Genomic DNA, 24,157 nt, shown 5'->3' with positions numbered 1-24,157 from the left:
GTCCAATTTTTGCAATCCGAAATCTGCAATCTATAGTTATAAAAGTTACAATGAATCAACATTCGGCACGTCTTATAAGAATTTTGATCGTTAAGTAAAATGTGACACAAGATTGAGATTGAACTTATTATTAAACGGAGAAAAAACTATTGTGGAACAAAACGAGAGAATCAAGAGTCGGACAAAGTAGGCACATTTTTGTATGAGAGATAATATTTATGTTTATATATTATTTTATGATATAAATCAATAATGTCTTATAAACGTACATGTACATACAAAGCTAAACGATACAAAATAAATCGGTGATCCAGGAAAGAACGCTTGCACGATTTATTCTGCGTAAGAATCGGCTAGAGCGCGGTATACTCGGAAGAGAGAAAAGGGCGAAAACGAACGCACGCTACACGGGACTAAAGATTGTTCTCGCGTAAAGATTGAATGTAGAAACTACGGCGTCTCACGAGCTTCGCAAAGTTCCCCGAAGCTCGGAATTCGACGGATATTGAATCGAAACGGCGAAATTCGTAATACGTATATGCGTAAAGGAAAAAAGAAATACGTGTATTCGAACGATGTGCCACGTGCATAACTAGAACGAAAAAAGTCCTCCTACGAAACTCGCTGCGCGAAGAAGAGTAACATAGTAATACAGTTAATCGCAGCTGGAGATCAAGACCAATGTACGTTCGTTAACTTTAATTTCGACCTCGAGGTCACGACGGTCAAAAAACCGTGCGAGGCAACCGCCCATATGCATATATGCTACACGAGGAAATAAATACGATGAGCGTCGTTAATTACAAAGGGGACGAAAGTCGCAATCCACTATGATATTATCATACAATACGCTCGTCCGTAAAGCGCGAGCGAGGCGGCTCGTGGCCGAAAATCCGGTCGCGATTTGCCCCCCTCGGCGCTTCTTTTTTTTTTCTTTTCGCGCTCATCAACCATCTCGGCAGTTGCTCGCGGCAGGTCTATTAAATTTCTACATTAAATCTGTACACGATTAGACCGCAATCGAAAAGGAGACAACGACACAGAACGACGCGAACACACACTCTTCATTTTTCTTAATTTCTCTCGCGAACAAACGAGTATTTTTAGGACTGCACACGCTCGAATATCCGAATATTAGAATATCCCGACGTTCGCAGATATAATCCTAAGGAGGTGATAGGCTCTATGGCGCTAATGCGAAATGCGAAACGCGATAAATTATACGAGGTGTCTCGTTTCGCGTTGCTTCGCGCGACTTTTAAGAACATCCGGCTTACCGAAAAATTCTAACGGGTAACAACAACGAATCACGGATGGACATTCAGGATATTCGAATTATTCGAATATTCGGCGACGTGTTGCAGTCAAATATCGTATTGACGTCGACGGCTTCGATCGTCAGCGGATCGGAGCATCGCCACGTGATAATCTAACAACTGTGTGTCGCCACACATTTCTCTTAATAATAATATATATATATATATATATATATATATATATATATATATATAATTCATGTATATTTTTGTATAATATAAAGGTATATGTATATTATATATATATATTAACGCAACTTTCATTTGAATGTGAAACGGCCCGCGCACGATTTAGCGATTTGCATAAATTTCGTGTGATATTTCTCTAGTGTGTATTTAATTTTACGTATAGCACGAACTTGATTCGCGCAATAGTCTTTTGCTACGTAAATCGTTGGATCGTGCGTGGGCCCTTTAAATTTAAGCGCAACACGATTCTCATCTCTATATAATAAACGCGGGCTCTATATAATAATACGAATGAGGGGGATATCGTTATCATAAATATCATATATATCGTTGACTGTCTTTTTCTAAAACTAATGTTATCAAACTCTCGCAAAATCCATGACTGGTGGTCATAATAGTTGGTCGAGGGTCCACGTCAATCAGTTTGGCAACATTTCCAGACGTATAAAATTCGGAAGAATAAAGCTCGACAAAACGACATATAAAAACTCGCGTACATTGAGATTCGTTAATAAAAGTCGATTATCGTACGCAGGAAATCAACAGAAGTTACAAAATATTCTTAATGTATAGTTTGGATAGAGAGGAAAATTCATGTGACTACGCAGGTATTTTAAAGTGTATTTTATAATTTATATATATTATGTATATATGTATAAGTATATTATGTGTATATAGAAATAATATATTAACAATATATTTTTTTATTTCAAAAATTACACTTTAAAATTTTTACGGAATTGGAAATAAAATAATATATTAATATATTTTTCAATTTTTTAAATTACACTTTAAAATTTATGCAGAAGTGAGAAGTTTCATACCACTACACAATTTCAATCTAGCTCCCATCAAATTTCCATCTCTTCGGTCCATTAAGAATTTCTTAGGGAAAAAAATCAAGGATAAAAAACAGCGAAAAATCACAGTATTGCGGTATTTCATAAACCTTGGATAAGAAAACTACCACGAAGGAATGTTTAGACTTGTGAAACGCTGGGACACTTGTATCTTTTTGTTGTAATTTTTCCTGATTTTAAAAGGAGTACAAATTTTGATGTAATTTTGATCTGTACCTTAATTATCAAACGATTAAAAGAAGTTCGTGATTTAAAATGTCATTAATATACAGAACATACAAATTACACCAATTTTGCATATATATATTACATTTATACTTGAGAAAAATCTATAATAGTATATAACACAGCCAATTGTTATGCTCTCGCTCTCTTTCTCTTTCTAATAATAATTTATAGATCATAACTTTAATTTCGATTACATGTTGGATTACCGCTATTAAAAGTGTTGATTACATTTTATAGCAATTTACATGTAATTTAATTGAAAAATAAACGTTATACTGTCTCTGAAATATTAATTATTTTATGAGAACGAGAGGAATGAAAATATAAAACGCCCACGTTTCGTTTCACATCGCTTATGATTTAACGACAATTGTAATCGTATACTTAACAATAAAATATCCTATCGTGTATCGTAAAATAACATTAGAAAGAGGAGAAAGGTAATAATAGTAAAATCTCATTATGCAATAAATCAAGTCGTAAAAACTGATAGCACCGTGTTCTCTCGACCGGATTATACTATAATTAAAATACAGCTAATACATTATACAATCTAAGGGAAAAGGAATATAATGGAAACATTAGACATGTGGATTTACATCTACATGAATATGAAAAATATACATCTTACACTTCCTTGAAAAATAAAGAATAATTGAAGAATAAGAAACAAATTTGAGCTTGTATATGGCTACGAATTAACGCAATCTATCCTGAAAATCTTTATAGCCATTTGTGATGAATTTCATATGTACAATAGTGTAAAGCTTTACAAAATCGGTAACGATCATGTAAAGCGATATTTAAATCATATTTAGAGCTGCTCTTTCCGCTGTTATCATTATAAAACGCATTCCACAAAACTTCAACACATTAGTAAATATTATCTGTACAGAGTTGTACGCTCTACTGAAATATACATCTTACGCAAGACTCTGAAGATAATAAAACGTACTTCTATAGTTACAAATAGTTAACCTGCAAAACATTTAGATTTCAATTAATGATTTACTAATACGACATACCTCCCATCGCATCTTGCGAACGTAGAAATGACCAGCCATGGATTTATACATCAATGATAGAAAATCTAGGACATTGTTCAAAATCATGATCGGGACAAAGACAATTAAATATAAACTATTAATTATACACAATAATTATTTCGCAGCTCCGTTAAATATACGGATATCTATAGTTAAACAGCTCATATTATACAACTACTGTCATTGTGCCCAAATCTACTCTCGATCACGCGGCAATCTCATGGCAAAATATCGATGCAAGCAATTCATGAATATGAACAAAACTTACGACGCGTAGGTACAAAACGATATAAAATAAAATGATGTGCAAAGAGAAATATTCCATCTCTTAATGAACAAAGCTCAATTGATGTTTAAAAACTATATAAATTGTAACGGTACGGAGGGATACTTGTATCATAAGACTCTGTAAAAAAAAATCTTATTTGCTTTGTTTCTATGACGGCTCGAGTGCTTCCACAGTACATACATATCCGTAACTAAAATCTCTAGCTTTTCATTCCCTTTCTCCATATCGCATTCTTGCTTCATTCGCTTAAATTGTAGGTTGTAATGTAAGATGTAGACGCATTCAAAACAGATCCACACTTTAGTATCCTCAATCGTGAGATAATACTGTCTGTCATAGCCAGTTCACGTACACATCCCTCGTTCTTTCTGTACCTGATCTCGATAATCCTGATTCAAACTTATGCCTCTTCGATAAAATGATATATAGTGACACGAAACTACCTACACGAAGATATAGATTTTATATTAGAGCGTTATGAGTGTAAGCTTGGGTACAACGCGAATATTTCTTAACGAATAACCATCAGTATCTTTTTGAACGACGCGAGATGACATCATCGTTCGATAATGATATGTCCTCTCACGACGTAGTGCTAATTTCTCGATAATATTTACGCCTGCTAGGCCGTTTAAAATTGGTCCACCAGCAGGTCACAGATCTCTACCGACATCGATTCTTTACTCGAACGTACCGTTAAACGAAACATCTGTAAAGTAAGAATGTACAATTAAATAAAAATGCAAATCACGCTTGTTATTACTTCTTTCGAATCTTTCGAGAACATGATAAATTACCTGGGCTTGTTTATTAGGTTCAAGACGCAACAGGCAACCCACTTGCTGCGCTCTCATATGAACGATACCGGCGCAGACAAAGTTATCGGGATTCGGGTCGATGCCGTCGAGCAACTGCATCCCAAATCCTTGTAATTTCGTGCGTACTTGCGTTAGATCCATCGGTTGCTGCGCTTTGAAAATCTTTTGCGATCGTTGTTGATTTGCTCTGAAAAATAAATTCAACGTACGATAAATTGATCTGGAACTATTCGAATCGATCTTACGTCTCTTCCTCTCATGTGCGTTACGTCTACGTCACATACCCGCCAAGATTTTTCCATCTTGCAAAGAATGATTCTCCGTTCATCTCTGTCGGTTCGAAGAACTTATTAATTGTTAACGGTAACTTCATCGTGATCTTCTGTGGCACATTGTTGTAAATAAAGGAGATAATCATGCTCGGTGTATCTGTAAATAAGAGGTATCACATGCAATGGAAGATATTCAGATGCTAATTGATAAAAACTTGCAAAAATGTCAAAATAACGTACCATTATAGTCGTCAATACATTCTGCATTGATCATTTGCTGGATCTGAGCGCCAGCTTCCAATATAGGATCAACAGATTTTACTTGTACAGCTAATTTCGCTTGATTCTCATCTGACCAAGATAGTTGTGGTTGAAAACTGTGTAAAGCGTGTTGCGTCTTGTTTCCGTAAAAGAGACCTACACGTCCAAGATTTTGTCTAAATTCTGATTTTACACCAATTTGTATCAAGTCATTTTCGAACAAGACACCGTTATTTTTACAAACAAACCTGAAAGATACAATCGGAAAAATAATTACAAATATCAATATTTTAATCGTATAAAAATCTCTAATCGTATAATATATCTTACTTTTTCGGGTTGTATGTATTTTGGGTGCCATTAGTAGCACCAAGTTTATTTGGCATGTTATAAATATCTCCCAAAACATCAAGCAACACGCCTGTATTACTAGACGGTTGAGACGAAGGTGGAGTCGACAATCCTAGCAGATCAGCAGAAGAATTGTTAATTGTCACGGTTGTAGCAGCAGCGGGAGGTTCAGTGTGATGATTAGTGTTCGGCGCTGGACTCTTGCTCTCTCTAATTTCGTTCTCTGGTACTCGACCCGGTTTCTTCTTCTTTAAAACTGTAAGAATAGAGGATTCTCTTTCGGGGAACGCTGGCATTTCTTCCAACACGGTGGCCTACGAAAACAAATACGTCAGTAACGCGAGTCTCATATTTTTCAATCGTTATAAATTACATACCAAGACATCAGTTGAAGCGATAATGCTCAGTTGTAAGTATTCCGATGCTCTCTGTTGCAGCTCAGCGTCCGCGCTACGTAGATTACTATGCTGCCTGAAAACATCTTGTATCTGACTTCGTATTTCAGGGAACAGATTGACAAACTTTATGTACGTCGAAAGCAGCAATGCTCGAGTCATAGGAGAGCATAAATGATACTGCAAGAGATAGATTTGTAATGTATTTGTATAGATTTATGTATATCCTCGGTAGTGCGCCACTTCTCGCAAATGGAAAAGTACTTACTTTGGAATGTAGTAGTTGAAACTGGACAGCTGGAGAAGACCGCTGGTCACCAGCTATGAGATTACCGAACTCTCCAAGTATGTAACCACCGACTTTAACCATGTTTTCGTGGCAAGCAGGTGCTTGCAGTGCCTGTAATGCATATATGTGGAACGTTCAATAATTAACGGCAATAAATAATAGCAAAAGGGAAAAAATATGTTTTACCTCGAAGACGGTTTTCGCAGCGTAACCCTGAACATCATCTCGATTGATAACGATTTGTATAACTCGATACCAAACTTCCTCGGAAACGTAATCGCCTGCTATCCTAATCAGGTTTAGGATAACATCGACATACCAGGTGTAGTCAGTCGCGTATTTTTCCGCTAGAATCGCTACTTTAAGGACCATCTCTTCTCTAATCGAGTAATCAGCTGTTTCCAGATAGTTTAGCATTTCCTGAACAATCTCCTCGGCATTACTTTTATCACACATGGCATATAACAGGTCTACCGCTTGCTGTCTGACGGAAACATCCTTTTCCATCTTCATTGATAATATTACTACTTCTTGGTGTTTCTTTACGGCTTCGTGCGAGAATTCCGAGGTAGCCAAGTGGCACATGGATTCAAGTGCCAAGTATCGCAAATTGGTCTCACGGTTCGATAAAAATTGGCCAAGCTGATTGCATGCCCGTACAAGGAGATTCGGCTCGCTATCGTTGTGGATAATTAAACTAATGGCTTCAAAGAGTACAGCATTCTTCGCGTTTGAGTGCTGGACCTTCTTTGACTTTGGTGGTTCTTGAGCTTTGTTTAATATTGTTTCTAGACACTCGTTTAATCTGCCTCTCACACCTGGATCTTCGGCTGCACACACAAAAATATGTATATATAAATATATTATACATATCGTACGATATATCGTACGTTGTATTCCACATATAAATTAAGTACCTGGTGGAGTATAGTTCTGCAGCAAACGTAGCAACTTGACGGATAACCACGGGGCTGGCACAAAGTAATACGTATAATCCTGCAGGTCTGTATAACTCGATGTGACAATCTACAATCACGGAAGAAATGTCAGATAACAAGCTTACCGTAACACGATCAACCATTCGTGCTCAACGTACCCTACTTAATCTCGAAACTGCAAGACTAACGCAGCCCTTGTATTCGTCGGGATTTCTTTTTACAAGAGCGTCTATGAGCGACGCCGCGGCTGTTACAACGCCCAGATGTTGGTCGTTCAACAGATGAACTATACGCGACGTCCATTCACCGCCAGGTACGACATCGGGAGCTGTCCGTAACAGCCGTAGCAGACACAGCGCGGCACTCTGCTTCACGACGTCCATGGTATCTCTATAAAACGGATATTTGAAGACCGAACGAGACGTCTGACACAAGCTACCAGCATGACTATACACAGCAGCAAATACATTACGTCGTACCCTGAGACGAGCAATTTTGGAATTTCATTGCCGAAGGCTTCCGCCATATCCTTGCTACCGATATTGGCGATGCATTGCAGCGCCAGATTAACGTGAATTGGATTGCGCGAGGCGAGATCATTTTTTATACTTTGTATGATTAACTTGATCAGATCGCTATTGGTGTTCACTAGGACCGATATGAAGAGATATCCCTAGAATTGAAACGAGACAGATGACATATATAATAATCATTATTCCGCTACATCGCTACGAACGGTTGTACTTACAATTTGTTTTTCCGAATACTTATTCGATGAAAGTAGATTGACAGCTTCCATATGTCCAAAGTCGATATCGTGGCCGAGAAGAAAGATGAACAGCAACTTGCAAACGTATTTCTTTTTCTGATATCCATCGAGCGTTTTGTCTCCTTTAAACTTGCTGCGAATGTTTGCTAGTTCCTTGTTAATTCTCTTAATCTCTGCCTCTTTACTTTTGCCTGGTAACATTAATATAAGAACAAAACAGTAACTTCCGTCGCCAGTAAAGTTTTGTATTAATATAAGATTCTAAAAAGGGAAAGACCACGCGTATGCGTATATATCCCTTACAAAACAATCATCAAATTATAATCGTCGATATAAACGTATTACATCTTATCGTCGTATAAATAAAAAGATAATAAATATTAAGATAATAAAAATTTCCCGTCGCAATACACTCATATTTTTACATTTATATTTTTGCTGTAAATATCAATGGATTTTATCGTGAAATAATGCGTCAGCAGAAGCATTTGATATGAAAAGTAACGGCAATTACATCAACTGGCTTAATCCTGTTATCCGAGAGGCGCAAAGACAATTATAAATAAATATGCAAAAATATGCGTAAAACCATACAATTGCGGCCACCGTAAATATCTCAAGGAGACCTACGTTCGTTTTTAATAAATTTTTAGCTAACGATGCTAATGTGTCGCAGATTGATATTGAGAGTCAAGCTGTATCAAGAAGATAGGCCTGTATCAGAACACCGCCCCCTTTCTCCCGCTCCTCACAGTGTCAAACACGTCGCACACTGTTTCAGTTTCAATGGCACATTATCGCCCGATGAATGAAACGCCGCGTTAACAACGTTATTAGCTGCAAGAGCGGCGCGTTTGCAGAAAGAAACAGCCTTCGCCGACAGTTCCGAATGCGACAATTAATAAATTACAAAACCTGGATATCGTCGAAGGAAAATTGTACTACCAAGACGTTACTCACAATTCCTGATGTCCGATATGAATACCGCCAATCCACGCATACCATCTCCTCTGACGGCCGGCATCTTGCCTCGTCTTGCTCGAGACTACCTGCGAAACGAGTACGAGAGCTGTGAGGACACTCGGACGTTAATTCCCCTCCAATCTGAGACGGCTTTAGAGTTTGCGCTTCCGACGCAGATATACCGTAATTGGTATTTGTTTCGCTCGCTAAAAACGGCGTGACGCAACGACGGGACGCACGGGCCGCGCTCCGTCGCTATCGTCACGCATTGCCGTCTATACGTGCCGTTCTTTGCGATCTATCTTTTACGAAAACCTTTTCTTCTTCTTCTCTCTCTCTCTCTCTCTGCTCCGGTCGGCGCTATCGGGAAACGGAATTGCGGTCGTACGTGGCGCCGAGCGAAGCCGCGAGGTATAAAGTATGTACAGCCGTCGGCCGTCGGCCGTCGGCCGTCGGAGGAAACGCGGATCGAACTCGTGGGTAATTGCCAATTGCGATCGCGATCGTCGAGCGATCGGAGTATCGGAGCCGGCGCCGAATTCCGACGGCGACGCTTGACAGCGGCACTCCGATTACTCCGAGACCCCGTCCCGGCTGGCAGAGGGGGGGGGGGAGTGGGGAGAAAGGGCAACACACGTACACGACCGTCGGATTCCGGCCGACGGGGAGGCCGACGATCGCGTCGACGTATCGATCGAGGAAGCGGGGAACGGAGCAGGGAACCGTCTCGAGAGAAGGAAGAGACGGTACGAGACGGGGGGGCACCCCTCGGTGCCCTTCTCGTCGCGAGTGGTCGCGAGCTGTCGCGCGCCGGAGCCGGGGATCCTCCAAGGGCGCCGCGGGTCCGCGCGGAATTCGCGGCGGGGCCCCGCGGCCCCGGTCGGTGTCGCTGGGGGTTCGCGCTCGGGGGGCTACGTACCGTATCTGCAGGGCGATGGGGCTGACGTTACGCGCACGGCTCGCTCGCGGGGCGCACGGTAGGCGTGGAACTAGTCGCGAGCCCGTGCCAGAGACTTCGTGGCTGTCGCCATTTGCAACCGACTGGCCCGTCGTCGTGTCGCGTCCGACGTCCGACGAGCGAGACACGGCCGCCCGTCGAAATGCCAGCGCGCACGCGCGATCCACGCTGGCGCGTGGAATTTCGTATTTCGAACGCGACGGCGACCGTCCGCGATTGATCGAGCCTCGAGGCCTCGTCGGCCTCGAGCCGCGAAAGGGCACGCCGGCGCGGCGCCGGCTCGAGCCCACTCGTCCGTAGCACCGCGCCGCGACTGAATGCCAAAAGGTTGCCGTTGATCGAGCGAAAGGGTCGCCGCGTCGATAGGAATCGGATTCGCCCTCAATTCGCAAAACGAAATCTTTCTCTGATCGTCCGCGATTGCGTTTATTATCACGATGGAAACATTTCAGATGCAAAAAAACTTTTTCAAATATATTCGATACAAGAACTACGGCTGCAATTTACTTTGTAAAATTATTATGTCATTTTGAGGCCCAAAAAATGAAACGACTCCTTTATCAATTTCATTTACTTCACATTTCATTACTCTATTTTATTAGAATTTGAGAATGTGCGACTATATATGAGATTGTCTTCCACACATTCCAATTCGCACACAGATGGTACAGTTACATAAAATATATAATAATGACAAATTTGGAGGCACAAACTTAATGAGGTTTGAAGAAAATGTTGCCATTAGAGTGAAATAATTTGTACATATCGCGTTATGTAACATAGAATATATATCTACAAAAGCGAAAATATTCCGCTGTTCCTTTAAATGGTGCTTCGCACCGTGCCACAATATGATGCTTTTAAATCAGTCCAACCAGAGATAAAGAAGCGACCACTGATTACGTCGTACTTCGCTGTATCTTCTCCAACAACATCTCTATCCTGCCTTTCATTACGGGTTGTCCCTTCCTGGTCTTCTTTGATAACACCTTAAAGTGACGCATCTTCTTCTGCCTATAGTTCTTCAGAGCTTCCTCACGTTCGGCTTTTACGCGAACGGCTTCCTCTTTCCTCCTCTTCTCCTCTTCCTTCTTCCGTCGGTATTCTTGCTTAGCCTTGAAAAAAGCGTAGCTCTTCTTCCCCAATTTGCTGTTCGCACGCACATTCAATCAATATCAAATCTGAAATTAAGTACGGATTCTGAATCGATTCTGCTTTACACACCTCGTCTCATCTTCGTTCTCGGACGTATGATTTAAATCTGACGACGTTTCCGCGGAACTCTGCTGATCCTTTCTGAGCTCCTTGTAGAATCCGCGCAACACAGCCTTCTTCCTTCTCTCCTCCCATTGATTAACTTAAACAAAGGCAGGCAGGTGTTGTGAACAAGCTCTTGTTAAACTTAACCTATACGTCGCATTGCTCCGTAGACGTACGACATACTTTTATACTTATTGCTGTACTTCTGTAATCGGTACTTCTTCTTGTCGAACTTCTTTTCCCGTGGCTTATCTTCATCGCCGCTCTTATCCGTTCCACCTTTGCCTTTGACATTCCTCGCGTTGTTCCTCATGATCGAGGTAGCGCAAGTAATCTCGTAACCACGTGTTTACACCTTTGGCGACGTTTGGTGTTCGCGATTTAAATCGAAAAATTCTCGCCGTGCGCTAACGCCCCTCGCGGCGAACGTTATAACTAGAATGAGGAGCAAGCAGAACACATGGTAAAGATGTTTACAAAAAAGAAAGTGAAACATTGAGTTCTTTTTTAATGCGTTTTTAATGTCAAGTTTTAGATATAATTTTAAAAAGAACATGCTTGAAACATTAAAATATGAATTTTAAACACGTTTTAATGCAACACACACGTGCGCGCGCGCGCGCACGGAATAACGAAATTATATGCTATTACAATAACATCTATACATATACGTATTGAAAAAATTTTTTTATCGAAGTTAATTTCCGTTTATTAATATACGCGTATTTATCCGGTTTCCAACCATAGAAAAAGTAACGTAAAATTACACGTTTAAGGAAATGAATGACGACAGCGATTTCTTGGGAACTCGTGGGAGACGAATACATGCGCTCACACTTATATATGAGGATGTCAATTATACAATTCTTTATTCGCGATCACCTGTCACCGCGCGTTACGTGTGAGTTTATTCACGGCGGTGACATTGGATAATCGACCGTGTTAATTTATAGACTCGATGATCGATCGGCAATTATAGATCGGAAGCTGAACAGTATACGCGCGACGATCGCTATGCGCGTATACATATACGTCGTCCAACAACTCATCTCTCTTGACGACGCATTGTCTTACACAATTCCGTGTTGCATTCGCAGCCTTGCGAAGGCCTTGCATTGCATCCACCGCCAAGCGTACTTTTAAGCTGATTTTCCATTCACGACGGATTAATAATGATTTTATATTAAGAAGAATATTAAAATACTTAATTTATAATTTTGAATTTATAATATTGAGTTGTATATATATATGTACAAAATGATATATAATAGATATATGTAAAATGATACATAACGTGATATTTATTTGACAAGTCGCCCAATGATTGACAAAACTACGGAGATTAGAGGTTCTCTCTATATGAATTTGAAAATTCTCATTGAAATTGAGTGCCTGATGGTCCAACAAAAATTCTCAAAATTTCAATATTTCAATAAAGAGATATCTCTCTCTTGCGTTCTCGGCTCGCGATATCCGCGTATACGTCGTTTAGATCTTCTCATCGCGCGTTCGACGACGCTGAAACACCGCGTTATTCGGCGAGAGATTGGACAATTATTCATAGCCCGGTACGTAGACGAGAGGAAAACAAGCAAACTGACGTCGAAAAGATAGTAGCTCTTCGGTATGCGCTACCGGGGGCTATTATTAGCTGACAGAATCCGAGACGGGCATAGAATCCGAAGCCAGATTCGTTCGAGGGCATTCGTCTGTCCAATTCGATTTCATCGACCGCCAGCCGTCCCCTCGCGATCGATTCAATGTCGAGGATACGACGACGAGTAAATCCCACTCACGTGTCGATTTTTTTACTCCCCTCTCCCCTCCGCGCGAAAATGTGAACCGAAATAGGATAATATATGTATGTATCCGTGAAACATATGTTAGAAAAAAATAACATTTCTATTATATTTAAATCTGTAGATTTAATATAGGATTTTCTTATTAACGTACCGAGTGTAATAATGTAACAAATACGTTCTGATGGTATATCGGAATCTTGCGCAATTATGGAAGAGATCGATCGAGAAGTCATTGTTACTTAAAGTGAACCTATCTTCGATCCATATTAGGAACCGCTGTGACGCCTCTTACCTCTTATCGATCGGCGAAACCCTCACGGTGATGACGTCACGTCGAGTCAGGTTCTCCCACATCGGTGGCGGCTTGTCCGGCGTCTCGTCGACGTTTCAGAAACGGGAAAGGAAGTCCGTCGCCCCATAAAGAATCTCGTCTGGAAATACGAGACCGACGACATTGACATACTTCAGCATCAACCTCGACGATCTCGTTAATCGTGATCAGCATCCTTTATTCCCCCTTTGCTGCTGCATACGCGATCTTTAAAGAAACGCTTCTCCATCAGGCCTTTGTATAATGGGCTTGTGACGAAAATCATCTGGAAAGAAACTTTAAGTTTTAGCAACGTTATCCCGAATTGGTATAGGGCTGATGAAATTTATACCTTGAATAAGAGACATTTACTTCGCCAGAAATTAATAAACAATTAAGAATTCCAATCCGCTCGACTAGCTATCATCGTCGTGACAATATGACCATCTTAATTTTAGTCAGATTATCGTCGAGACATTTCAGACTATAGATTTTGGTCGTATTGTCATGACGATGATAGCCATTGCAGTCTAGTCGATTAGAATTCTTAATTACCGATAAAATTTAATTTAAAATTTTTTGTTTGTAAACCGAATTTTTTTCGGAGAGAGCCACACTTTGTAACATTTCGTTGTACGTGATATAGATAATCTTCTTGGCTCACATTATAATTTAATCTTGAAAAAAGCTGCAAATCGACATTAAGGGCCGGGTGTCCAGAAATGTATTTGTGAACTTTCGAACTTATTGCATCCAGCTTATCTTAAAAAAACTTACTAGTTGTAAATCTTATTATTCAATATCCTATTATAAAAATAGGCTGTTCTGCAGAGGCCCTCCACCACCCCCGCCGATTCCAATCGGCGGTCCTCTTTTTTGAACTCGTGTGTTTTTGTGTTACTTTTTTATTTATATTTCACATTTTTGTATTTTATTATTATCGATACTTCATACATATATTCGCATACAAAAATACAATTTCTTAGGGTTGATTTATAATAGCCGTAACCGTTGATTTAAGCCGTAATTTTTAAGAAATTGACCAATCACAGTCGAATGTGAGAAGAATAATCGACTGTGATTGGTCAATTTCTTAAAGATTACGGCTTAAATCAACGGTTACGGCTATTATAAACCAACCCTTAATCTTAATTTTGTAATTTTAATCCTTTGTACAATTTATTATACAATAAAAAAATACAATAAAAATTAAATATATGTTATTTACAATATACACAATAATATACAGTACATAATATAATATAACATATAATACATAATATAATACACAATATAATAATATAATACAAAATTATAAAATGCTGTTCAAAATACATAGTAAAAAACTGTTATTAATGACAATAAAAAATTGTAGAAATGAGGAATTACACGCGGAAAACGACCAAAATACGTATGATAACACGAATTTTACTAGATATACAGCTGTTACTGATGTGTATCATACTGATAAATGATGATAATTAAGCTGTATTTATTTTTAATCGTTGCAATTTGCGACAAAATTTAATAAGTTTCATCTAAGCAACGAGCAATCGCGGCCAACGAAAAGTCGTTTAATAAATTTAATTATCTATTATATTTCACGTGTTCACGTATAAAGGAGTTCAAAATTTTCTATGTACGAAAAAATAAGCAAAGTTTTAAGGTGTGCCAACGATAAAAAATAAATCTTAAAAAATAGCAAGAAATGACCGCGTTTTTCTCATGTTCAGGGATGGATAACTGATGATCTAACGATTTGACAGGCATCGAAAGCCCTCCGTCGAGTAGTACGCTGGTTAGTATCCAACACAAAGAAGAACAATCTTCGCGATGAAGAGCGAACTTAGCGCGCTCTGATTCTCCATCGAGTTCCGTAAGATCCATACACGAAGAAAAGTTAAGTGATCCATCAAACGCCAGCGGTTCCGCTACAGGAGGGAACGAATCCCGAATCTTCCAGACCGCTCACGGTAGTAATGATTTTGACAGCGCGTCAATGACAATTACCATTTTTAACACAAATTAAAGCAACAAAATTAAAATTTGCACGCGAAAAAAATATGTTCTTCCATTATTAGAAATCATCTCCTTTTATTAAAAAAAAGGCATAGATAGAATGAATCTTATGAAATTGTGGTGTTACGAAGAAATATATTTAATAATAATAAAATACATGTGTTTTGTAACGTTATGCACGGATACAAATGTTTCTCGGGTACCAACTGTTCGAGATAAGTCGAGCCCGATAACAGCAGGATTTTAAAGAATTCTATACTGAAAAATCTATCAATATAAAATTTAATAATTTCTTATTTTTCGGTAACGTTTCAAAAATTTTAATTGTTAATATCCCACTGACATGGGGGTACCCATTCGACTTATCTCGAATTTTTTGTAACCGTACACATTTCTATAAGAATACAAATCTTTTTCATAAAATTATTTAAGTCGATAAAAATAAATATCTGTTAATTATGATCGCGTTGTATATATGCATGTATTTTACTATAAAAAAATAAAATGAATATTAATATCATAGATTGGCGGAATCAGCGCGGGATGTCCAGTACCTATAAAAATAGTTTCTTGAAACAGATTATAAAAGTTAGATAATTAAATATATATATTCGTAACCATATTTTTGTTAAAGTATAATCACTAAAAAACAGACAAATTATTTGCACAAAACTTGAATTTATTTACTTGATAATTAAAATTTATACAAATAATCATTATATCCGCATGTTTGTTCTAATATCAAGTCTTATTGTCATTAAGACAGAGCATTAATATTAATGTTATTATTATTACTATATGTATATATATAATGGAAGAACATTTAGCAAAAGAAAAAAAGGACAAAATCTTTTCTCAAAACATACTATTGAATTAATTCCACGACCCGAATTTTAAAACATATAGTGGTCGTCGTTGACTCATTGCCAAAATCATTACTCCCGAGAACTGCCCAGAAAATCCGGGATTAATTCCGACCCTGCAACAAGAACCCCCAATTTTCAACAGGGCACCGAACTAGACTTCGCGAATGGATTTCACAGAAATCGACGAGGAAGAACTCTCCACGACGAAGATCATTTCAACTTCCCACCGGTACGAACCACGCATTCGCTGGCGCCCACCTGACGCGAGGGATAGCGATGAAGCCCCATCGCTGAGACAGCGATCGCCCCCAAGAACGAAAAAAAAACGCGGCGTTCACAATTGCTATTAATAAATATTTAAATATTCATTAACGAATATTTCTGTATGTAATTTAGAAATATTCGTTAAGAAATATTTAAGAATTTCAAAACTAAATATTTATCAAAGGTTATAATTTAATGAACTTCTCGTTATCATACGCGTTTCGTCAACTTCATATAATTTACATCATTAACGTGATAATTTGGTTTACTAAAACCAGATAAATGTTAGTATCAAATAGATATTCAACAAATATATATATTTAAATGTAGATAATTTGATAATTATTGTACAAAAATAAATATTGTGGCAATTATCTCCACATAGTATTACATAAATTTTACATTACATATATAATTAACATTACATATTACATAGTTTACAACTGTATACAATTTATCAACAACAAAAATCTGCGAAGGCTAAAAATTTAGAATTAATTAATTTTAAAATTAATTAAAAATTGTTTAGTCTTCGCAAAATTATTTATAAAATTAATTTTAAACATTCAATTTTTAGCCCCTCTTTTCAGTCATCAAATGGAATCGTAATAGCCCTATATTCTTATCCGTAATTTATTAAGTAATTTAATTATATTCAATTTTAAAAATAAAGTTTAACTTCGCGATCGCGGAAATTTTACGTTTTATTAAATGCCATTTAATTTGGAACATTTTAATTTTCAAAATATCAAGTTATTATGTTTAATCCCTAACCTACGCGTATTTCTATCCGTATATATTTTTTCCTGCCTACCGTATTTTTATTCATTTGTGCCTACCTATTCACGTATTCGTATACCTACCCGTATTCTTACTACACAATTGTTAAGTAAAAAACCGCGGATATAGAGTAGATATCTGATATAATAATTTAAGAAATATGGGCGCTCGCAATTCAATGCGAGCAAATTAATAACCTTTCAATCATATGTTATATGTATATTTCACACATAATTGCATACTGTCTCTCACAAGTATGCACCTACCTTACGTACCTTTTATTTTGGTCAATATAGACCTTACCTTACGTGATGCGTAGTTCTTGTAGTTTCTTCTGGCCAGATTGGACCTACCTATTGCGTTGTTCCTGGCCAAATCCATGCTGGCTGTATATCAGCCATAAAGAATGTGGAGTCGAACTCCTTCGACAGCGGCTGATTATCAGAGCCGGCAGATTATAACGTTACGGTCAATTACGAATCGTTACGATCGTTAACAAAAGCGCGTTAATTATATCAAAAAAGATAAATAATCACGTTAGTTAATAAAATATTAATTAAATTTAAATTTAACTTAATTTTGCATTTGATTTCTCAATTTTTCTCGATACGCGTAATTAATTTTTTCGATCAAGAAATATATCGAAGCAATAAAAAGCAAGAAAAAATTATATATTAAGACTGTAAAGAATTTGATATTAACTGCATTCTCTCTCTAATTAAAATCGTCGCGTGTAATCTCAAACGCGAATATTTAAATTTGAATACTATAATGTAGAAACACGAAACAATCGAAATTTAAAAATTAATCGATGAATAAATTAATAAATAGACAAAAAATTGTTAATACAATCCGAATCGCGAACCGCGAACCGAACGAGAACGAATGACGTGAGATCCAAAATGGACGATATAATTTCCGAAGCAAATATATTCACGCAAAAAGTATCAAGCAATAATCAATATACCTAATGAATTTATCGTATTCTCGCGCATGTGACATTTGTCTTTATAAATTTTCACATATAACATGTATATTCATATAAACATCTCGTTATTTTATCGTAAAATGTTATTAAAATTATGTTTAATACGATATATGAAATATGTGTCATCTCAGATTATATTTTGTATTATAATATGATTAATATAAGAACCATCAGTTTTGAGACATTCCTATGTAAAGAAAATATTCTGTCTCGCGACGGAATATTTATTGGATCTCGCGTCATTTTATTTCATTTATTGATACAAATAACTCAAGCTACTGGATGGATAGACTATAAAAGATTAGGATAAAATTGGCGCGTTATATATATATGTATATATAATAAAAATAAATATCCGATTAACAATTATTAATGTGATTTATATATAACAAGATTTTTCAGAAAAATATGTGAACTAAAATATTTCTTAATCTTTTTTATTCATCCGTGATACACATGCATGTTTGTTTATACATTTATTTATACATTTTGCTTTCTTACACCAATTTTTGTAATATTTAATCCTGGAGAAAAGAAAAAGAAAAAAAATACATTTGTGAAAAAATACAAATTGTAACAATAACTTTTTTTTATATGTAATGGTTTGATTTATTTTATTTTATTGGACCTATCTATTCCTTATCTACAGATATTTCTCTTGTTATTTTTTGTTTCGTTAATTACACGCAAGCTATCCATATCTATTGCCTATCTATAAAAATTTTTTTTATTTATTATTAATGTATATCTAAAAAAATAACTAAAAATATTTTTAAAACTTTATTGTCCGAAAAATTAACGTTAAGGAAAAACTCAAGTGACGAGACAGTATATAAAAAAAAAAAAAATCATTCTATTTCTTGTAAAATTTTATTTTTATTCTGTGTCTGTTTCTATGTCTATATTTCTCGATAATTATTTTAAAAATAAATTTGAAAATGTAATTAGAACTTAATAAATTTTTAATTGATAACGATTGACAACGAATATAGACCTACTTGATAATAAAATATATATTTCGAAAAAACTCTAATAAATCGCCTATAAATTTCAGGCTACTTGGTGTGTACTTGGCGATCAGTGTTCTATGCGATAAACATTAGACGCATCAAATAAATGATGCGCCGACATAACGATGAGCTCTGTTACGAGTTCGACGCGAGAGCATTCTCGCGTAAGCACAATAAATTAATAAATGACAAAGTTCCAGGATTAATTATTATTTAACCTAGTCTGATTTGTATAGTCTATCCATTTCAGGGCAACGGATCTGTGACAAGTCGCATTTATCCGTGCATTATATTAGATGGAAATAATACATATATATACAATCTAATATTCACAGATTCGTTACCCCATTATAAAGAGAAAAAAATTCGTCACACTCACCGACCGATGCGCAACGGGCGGAGTTGTCAGCCACGTAGCTACGATGATTCTGTAACGCAAAAATAAAAAATTCAAATTAAAGCAGGCGCTCAAAATGATCAACGTTTAAAAAAATAATTTTTACACGCGTCCAATTTGTCTTTCAATTAAATTTATTAATATAATTATCTATTTTTTTTTCCGGGAAAAATCTTTGCGAGAATAAAGTTTTATAAAATGGTTCAAATTATTTCTAATTTTTCGAAGAAAACGGCACGAATAAATAGGAAAGAACAATAAATTTTAAGATAAGAAATAATAATACTTACCCCAGGGTTGCTCCGCCGGGGCCGGATGCCTTTGCCAGGCCTCCTCCTCCTCCTCCTTCTCCTCCTCCTCCTTCCGTGGCACAGGACAGAGAACGCTCACAGAACCACTGTCTAACATTCTGCGATCGAGAGCGAAGTAACTGTCATAATACGACAGTCGCGATACTTTATTGGACACTCCCGAGATGAAACGATCGCGGCATATCACGGCGCGCACTTCCATTATTTAAACCCGACAATTCATATATCGAGCTGCTTTCTCCGCCGAACGCAGCCAACTTCGTGCCGATGCGCGACGCCGCGAGTCAAGAGTCAAGTCAACTGCCGGAATTCAAACGAGCGAACGTTGGGAGATATACGTTCGAGACACATGCACGCTTGCGATACAGCTCGAGCGCGTAAATTCGTTTCATTATTTGAAATCAGGCGATTCGTCACGTCGCAGCACTCAATCGGTCACCATAATCCCACGATGATCCGACGATTCGCCGCATATTGTCACACGATTCGCGTTCTAGAAATGCGAAAGCGGCGGCCGGATTATTCCCAAATTAACGAATGACACGGAACCACGTTCAAGTATCCTCCGTGAGACAATCGTCGGCCCGTTAAATAAATCGCGACGAACGTTGAGTCTAGTCCGATCTTCTCACTTTTACGCGCGATAATAGTTCACTCGCCGAAATACACAAGAAACGAAATATATTCGGCGTATATTAATTTTATTCCACATTCATCTCACTCGATTTCTGTGTAAACCGCGCAACAACCAGCGCTTCGACGCTTTCGTGCGTGTCGCGAATGGCGAGAATCAGAGGCATCGATCGCACAAACGGCACAATCCGACAATCCGACAGTTAATAAAGAACGCAGCATTTTTGTCAGTGCCTATCGCGGGACGTCCCGCAATGTAATAGGCGTAACAGTAAATAGCGGTACGCACGGAGCCGCTCACTCGGCTACCTGGTCGGCTCGAGCATCGAGACGCGAGTGATAGCGCCGATAGCGCGGCGACCGTTTTTGTAAATACCACGAGGGGGGTGGGGCGCGCGCGCGACGTAGTACAGTGCCGGTGCCGGCGTACGCGAAAACAAAAAACAAAGTCGAGCATCTGCGCGCCGCGTGCCAACGATCTCGCCGCGCCGGCAATATTTATCTGACGATAAGTACGATAACGTTTAAAATATACTTAGCAGGACAGAATTAACGTGCGCCGAATGTTCCGTTTCTCGTGTTTCGATGAATGGGCCGTTATCGCGTATATCTCCCGAAATGTTACGCGCGGACCCATATCAGCGCATTGCCCGAGGCGATAATTCTTCTCTCAATAAAATTTCGATTCGAGCGAGAGAAACGAGCTTTTAAATTAGCAATAAAGTAATTTAAAATGAAGAAGAGTAATGCCCCCGATCCACAATAGCTGTAGTAAGCTATTCAGGTTGATTGAACGAAACAGGTTGATTTTTGATCGTTTTCGAAACTTTAATTGTTAATAACTTTTAAACCAAGGGTGTGCAAACGAAAAATCGACCTGTTTCGAAATGTGCAAACGAAAATCTATCGATTAATGCCATTTTAAACACAGTATACGTGTATCGAACATATCTACTGACATTGACCGTTTTCAAAATTTTAATTGTTAATAACTTTTAAACCAAGGGTGTGCAAACGAAAAATCGATCTGTTTCGAAATGTGCAAACGAAAATCTATCGATTAATGCCATTTTAAACACAGTATACGTGTATCGAACTTATCTACTGACATTGACCGTTTTCGAAATTTTAATTGTTAATAACTTTTAAACCAAGGGTGTGCAAACGAAAAATCGACCTGTTTCGAAATGTGCAAACGAAAATCTATCGATTAATACCATTTTAAACACCAGTATCCGTGTATCGAACATATCTACTGACATTGACCGTTTTCGAAATTTTAATTGTTAATAACTTTTAAACCAAGGGTGTGCAAACGAAAAATCGATCTGTTTCGAAATGTGCAAACGAAAATCTATCGATTAATGCCATTTTAAACACAGTTTACGTGTATCGAACTTATCTACTGACATTGACCGTTTTCAAAATTTTAATTGTTAATAACTTTTAAACCAAGGGTGTGCAAACAAAAAATCGACCTGTTTCAAAATGTGCAAACGAAAATCTATCGATTAAGACTATTTGGATCTACGTTGCTCGTAGTTGGGGGGCTAATGTGAAGTTGGCCCCCCCAAAATTGTTTTGTTAATAACTTTTTTACTAGAAATGTGCAAACAAAAATTCAAAATGTGCATACATGTGCAAACAATGAGCAATCAAATGAGCTAAAAAAAATTAATTTTTTTTAAAGTTGGGGGGCTAACTTCACACGGGTCTTACTACAGCTATCGTAGATCGGGCATAAACGTGCGACTTTCGCGCGGTCGGTTCTTTGCTCTTTCTTTATTCCGAGCATGTATTAAACCGTGATCGGACTACGGATTGGGATTGAGATTGGATTGAAATTTAATCGATCGGAATAAAGAAAACTAGCTTTAAGTTTGACAAACTTTGCGCTTTAATTAGTCGAATTCCAATCCAATCTCAATTCCAATCTGTAGTCCGATCGCGGCTTTACGGAACTTTTCGCAATGGATTCCGGCCGGAATCGTTTATACATCAAATTCTCTTTTTACGCGGTTTTTTCCACGTTTTGTTCTAAATATTAACAACGTTTTTTTAAATGTTTTCTAGAAAAAAAAACGAAATAATTATTCCGATCGAAATCCATCTCGATCAGCTTCACAATACATGTCCAGATTTGATTCTCCGTCGGGTCTCTGTCATTAACATTTTTTCATCGTACAATTCCAAGCTCACAATCAGTTTTCGTCGCCTCGTCAAAAATCCGTGCAACCGATATCGTTTGGTTCGACACGAGAAGACTTTTCGGCGGTGCTCTAATTCACGGAGGCGAGCGTACGGTGTCCTTGCGTGACGAGAGCGAACAGCAAGGCTGTATACGTGGAATGGCGTCGCGTACGAGGAATATACGGGGGCGTAGAAGTGACGTGCCCCGTTCCATTCGGACACGCGAGAGAACGACACGCGGCTCGTGACGACGCGAGGCGCCGAAATAGCGTCGGCGTCACTCTCACCGCGGGACTCGGTTTCAATACCGTAAAAGAATTTTCTCGCGACGACAGCAGTCCTTTACCGCCAGAGTACCGCCACATTCTCGGCTCGATGACGCGTCGCGGAGTAGAGCGCGTGCCAATTTTTTCGACGGACGCAATGCGGGAAGAATGCGTCTCCCGATCGACTTTTGTTGACGTTGGGAATCCGCGCCTTTACATCTTGAGGCTTACCACGGCTTACTATACAGCACTATACAGCTATATTGTAGATACGGACTTATACCGCGGCAATGTGAGCAATGTCTTCAATTTATAAAACAAGGCGACGATTCTACGAAAAATTTTAGCTCCGTTACTCGCCGCGCGAGAAAGTTTTAATTTCTTTCAATTAAAATTCTCATCTCGATGACACGTGCAGCCTCCGTGAATGCATCCACCGCGTTAAACGATGTATTGTCGATCCTCCGATGAGTTATTGACTACGTCGGGACCTTTTAATTCCGTCTAATTAAACGATCAGCACCGTAAAAATTATATCATCCGCCGTTGCAACTCGTCAGCGGTGGTCTACAATCTTGCTTTAAAGGGTATTTAAGCTCTAAGCCGTAAGAAATTGACACGCGAGTACTCTCCTCACATCCCATTGTGCGTGGTCAATTTCTTACGAGACTTAGAGCTTAAATATCCTTTAAAGCAAGGTCGTAGACCAGCACTTAAGCGTCTTACGTCATCTCGAGCCCTTTTATCGATTCGGCTTACGTTTTCCGACCCGAGTGTAATCGTTCTCGTCCACGACGGTGTATAAAAACGACGTTTAATAGCGTTTTTCACTGGCAGAACTGGTGCGCGCTCAGTGCACATTAAAACCGTTGTACACTGATTTAGTCTCTAATATTTAAAGTAAAATGCAAATAATTCGACTGATAAAATACTCAGTACATATTTTACCAAATAGTGCAATAAAGAATATTGAGGATTTCATGATATTTAACCCGATTATATTAAACATACACTTTACGTTGGTTTGTGTTACGACGGCTTTAATGTGCACTGAGTGCGCACCGGCTCTGCCAGTGAAAAAAACGCTATAAAGGTTTTAAATATTGCAAATCTTTTCGG

At 38.1% G+C, this 24,157-nt stretch overlaps 2 protein-coding genes and 1 long non-coding RNA gene across 5 annotated transcripts; all 3 read right to left on the bottom strand.

Annotated features, from left to right (window-relative positions):
- Nucleotides 1-210: 210 nt before the first annotated feature.
- On the bottom strand, nucleotides 211-13,429 carry Ap-2alpha (adaptor protein complex 2, subunit alpha). 2 transcript variants are annotated; one of them, XM_077399598.1, is made up of 14 exons: nucleotides 13,297-13,429; nucleotides 8,982-9,070; nucleotides 8,001-8,212; nucleotides 7,732-7,925; nucleotides 7,411-7,642; nucleotides 7,232-7,340; nucleotides 6,501-7,144; nucleotides 6,294-6,425; nucleotides 6,008-6,205; nucleotides 5,610-5,944; nucleotides 5,259-5,527; nucleotides 5,031-5,175; nucleotides 4,726-4,933; nucleotides 211-4,637 (listed from the first exon to the last, which is right to left on the bottom strand). In XM_077399598.1, exons 2-14 carry the CDS (start codon nucleotides 9,043-9,045, stop codon nucleotides 4,560-4,562), a joined length of 2,820 nt encoding a protein of 939 aa, XP_077255724.1. In that variant the 5' UTR covers nucleotides 9,046-9,070; nucleotides 13,297-13,429; the 3' UTR covers nucleotides 211-4,559. The 2 variants fall into 2 exon arrangements, with proteins under 2 accessions (XP_077255724.1, XP_077255723.1); XM_077399597.1 differs by lacking the exon at nucleotides 13,297-13,429 and adding an exon at nucleotides 9,904-10,061.
- LOC143893859 (uncharacterized) lies at nucleotides 10,507-11,637 on the bottom strand. Its single transcript, XM_077399634.1, has 3 exons — nucleotides 11,386-11,637; nucleotides 11,167-11,299; nucleotides 10,507-11,091 (listed from the first exon to the last, which is right to left on the bottom strand). The coding sequence occupies exons 1-3, from the start codon at nucleotides 11,513-11,515 to the stop codon at nucleotides 10,842-10,844; spliced, it is 513 nt and encodes a 170-aa protein (XP_077255760.1). The 5' UTR covers nucleotides 11,516-11,637; the 3' UTR covers nucleotides 10,507-10,841.
- A 71-nt stretch (nucleotides 13,430-13,500) lies between the features above and the next one.
- On the bottom strand, nucleotides 13,501-23,610 carry LOC143893860 (uncharacterized). 2 transcript variants are annotated; one of them, XR_013255939.1, is made up of 3 exons: nucleotides 19,929-23,610; nucleotides 19,621-19,669; nucleotides 13,501-13,600 (listed from the first exon to the last, which is right to left on the bottom strand). It is a non-coding gene; the product is annotated as an uncharacterized LOC143893860 (long non-coding RNA). The 2 variants fall into 2 exon arrangements; XR_013255938.1 differs by lacking the exon at nucleotides 13,501-13,600 and having other exon boundaries at nucleotides 14,518-19,669; nucleotides 19,929-22,188.
- Between the last annotated feature and the right edge of the window lie 547 nt (nucleotides 23,611-24,157).

This window comes from Temnothorax americanus, unplaced genomic scaffold (genome assembly GCF_048541705.1).
Source record: "Temnothorax americanus isolate GAGA-0224 unplaced genomic scaffold, ASM4854170v1 Scaffold13, whole genome shotgun sequence".
Lineage (NCBI taxonomy): Eukaryota > Metazoa > Arthropoda > Insecta > Hymenoptera > Formicidae > Temnothorax > Temnothorax americanus.
The sequence above is the reverse complement of the archived record's forward strand: the minus strand, read 5'-3'. Positions and strand labels throughout refer to the sequence as shown.

What these genes read in the sequence shown, in the direction of transcription:
- Ap-2alpha (XM_077399598.1), bottom strand. Translation starts at nt 9,045, where the DNA reads ATGCCGGCCGTCAGAGGAGATGGTATGCGTGGATTGGCGGTATTCATA. An exon ending in CATATCGGACATCAGGAATT is followed by an intron (nt 8,213 to 8,981) that starts GTGAGTAACGTC and finishes TAATGTTACCAG; the next exon opens with GCAAAAGTAAAGAGGCAGAG. An exon ending in CTGCGAAAACCGTCTTCGAG is followed by an intron (nt 6,426 to 6,500) that starts GTAAAACATATT and finishes TATGCATTACAG; the next exon opens with GCACTGCAAGCACCTGCTTG.
- LOC143893859 (XM_077399634.1), bottom strand. Translation starts at nt 11,515, where the DNA reads ATGAGGAACAACGCGAGGAATGTCAAAGGCAAAGGTGGAACGGATAAG. An exon ending in GTACAGCAATAAGTATAAAA is followed by an intron (nt 11,300 to 11,385) that starts GTATGTCGTACG and finishes CCTTTGTTTAAG; the next exon opens with TTAATCAATGGGAGGAGAGA. An exon ending in GAGAACGAAGATGAGACGAG is followed by an intron (nt 11,092 to 11,166) that starts GTGTGTAAAGCA and finishes GCGTGCGAACAG; the next exon opens with CAAATTGGGGAAGAAGAGCT.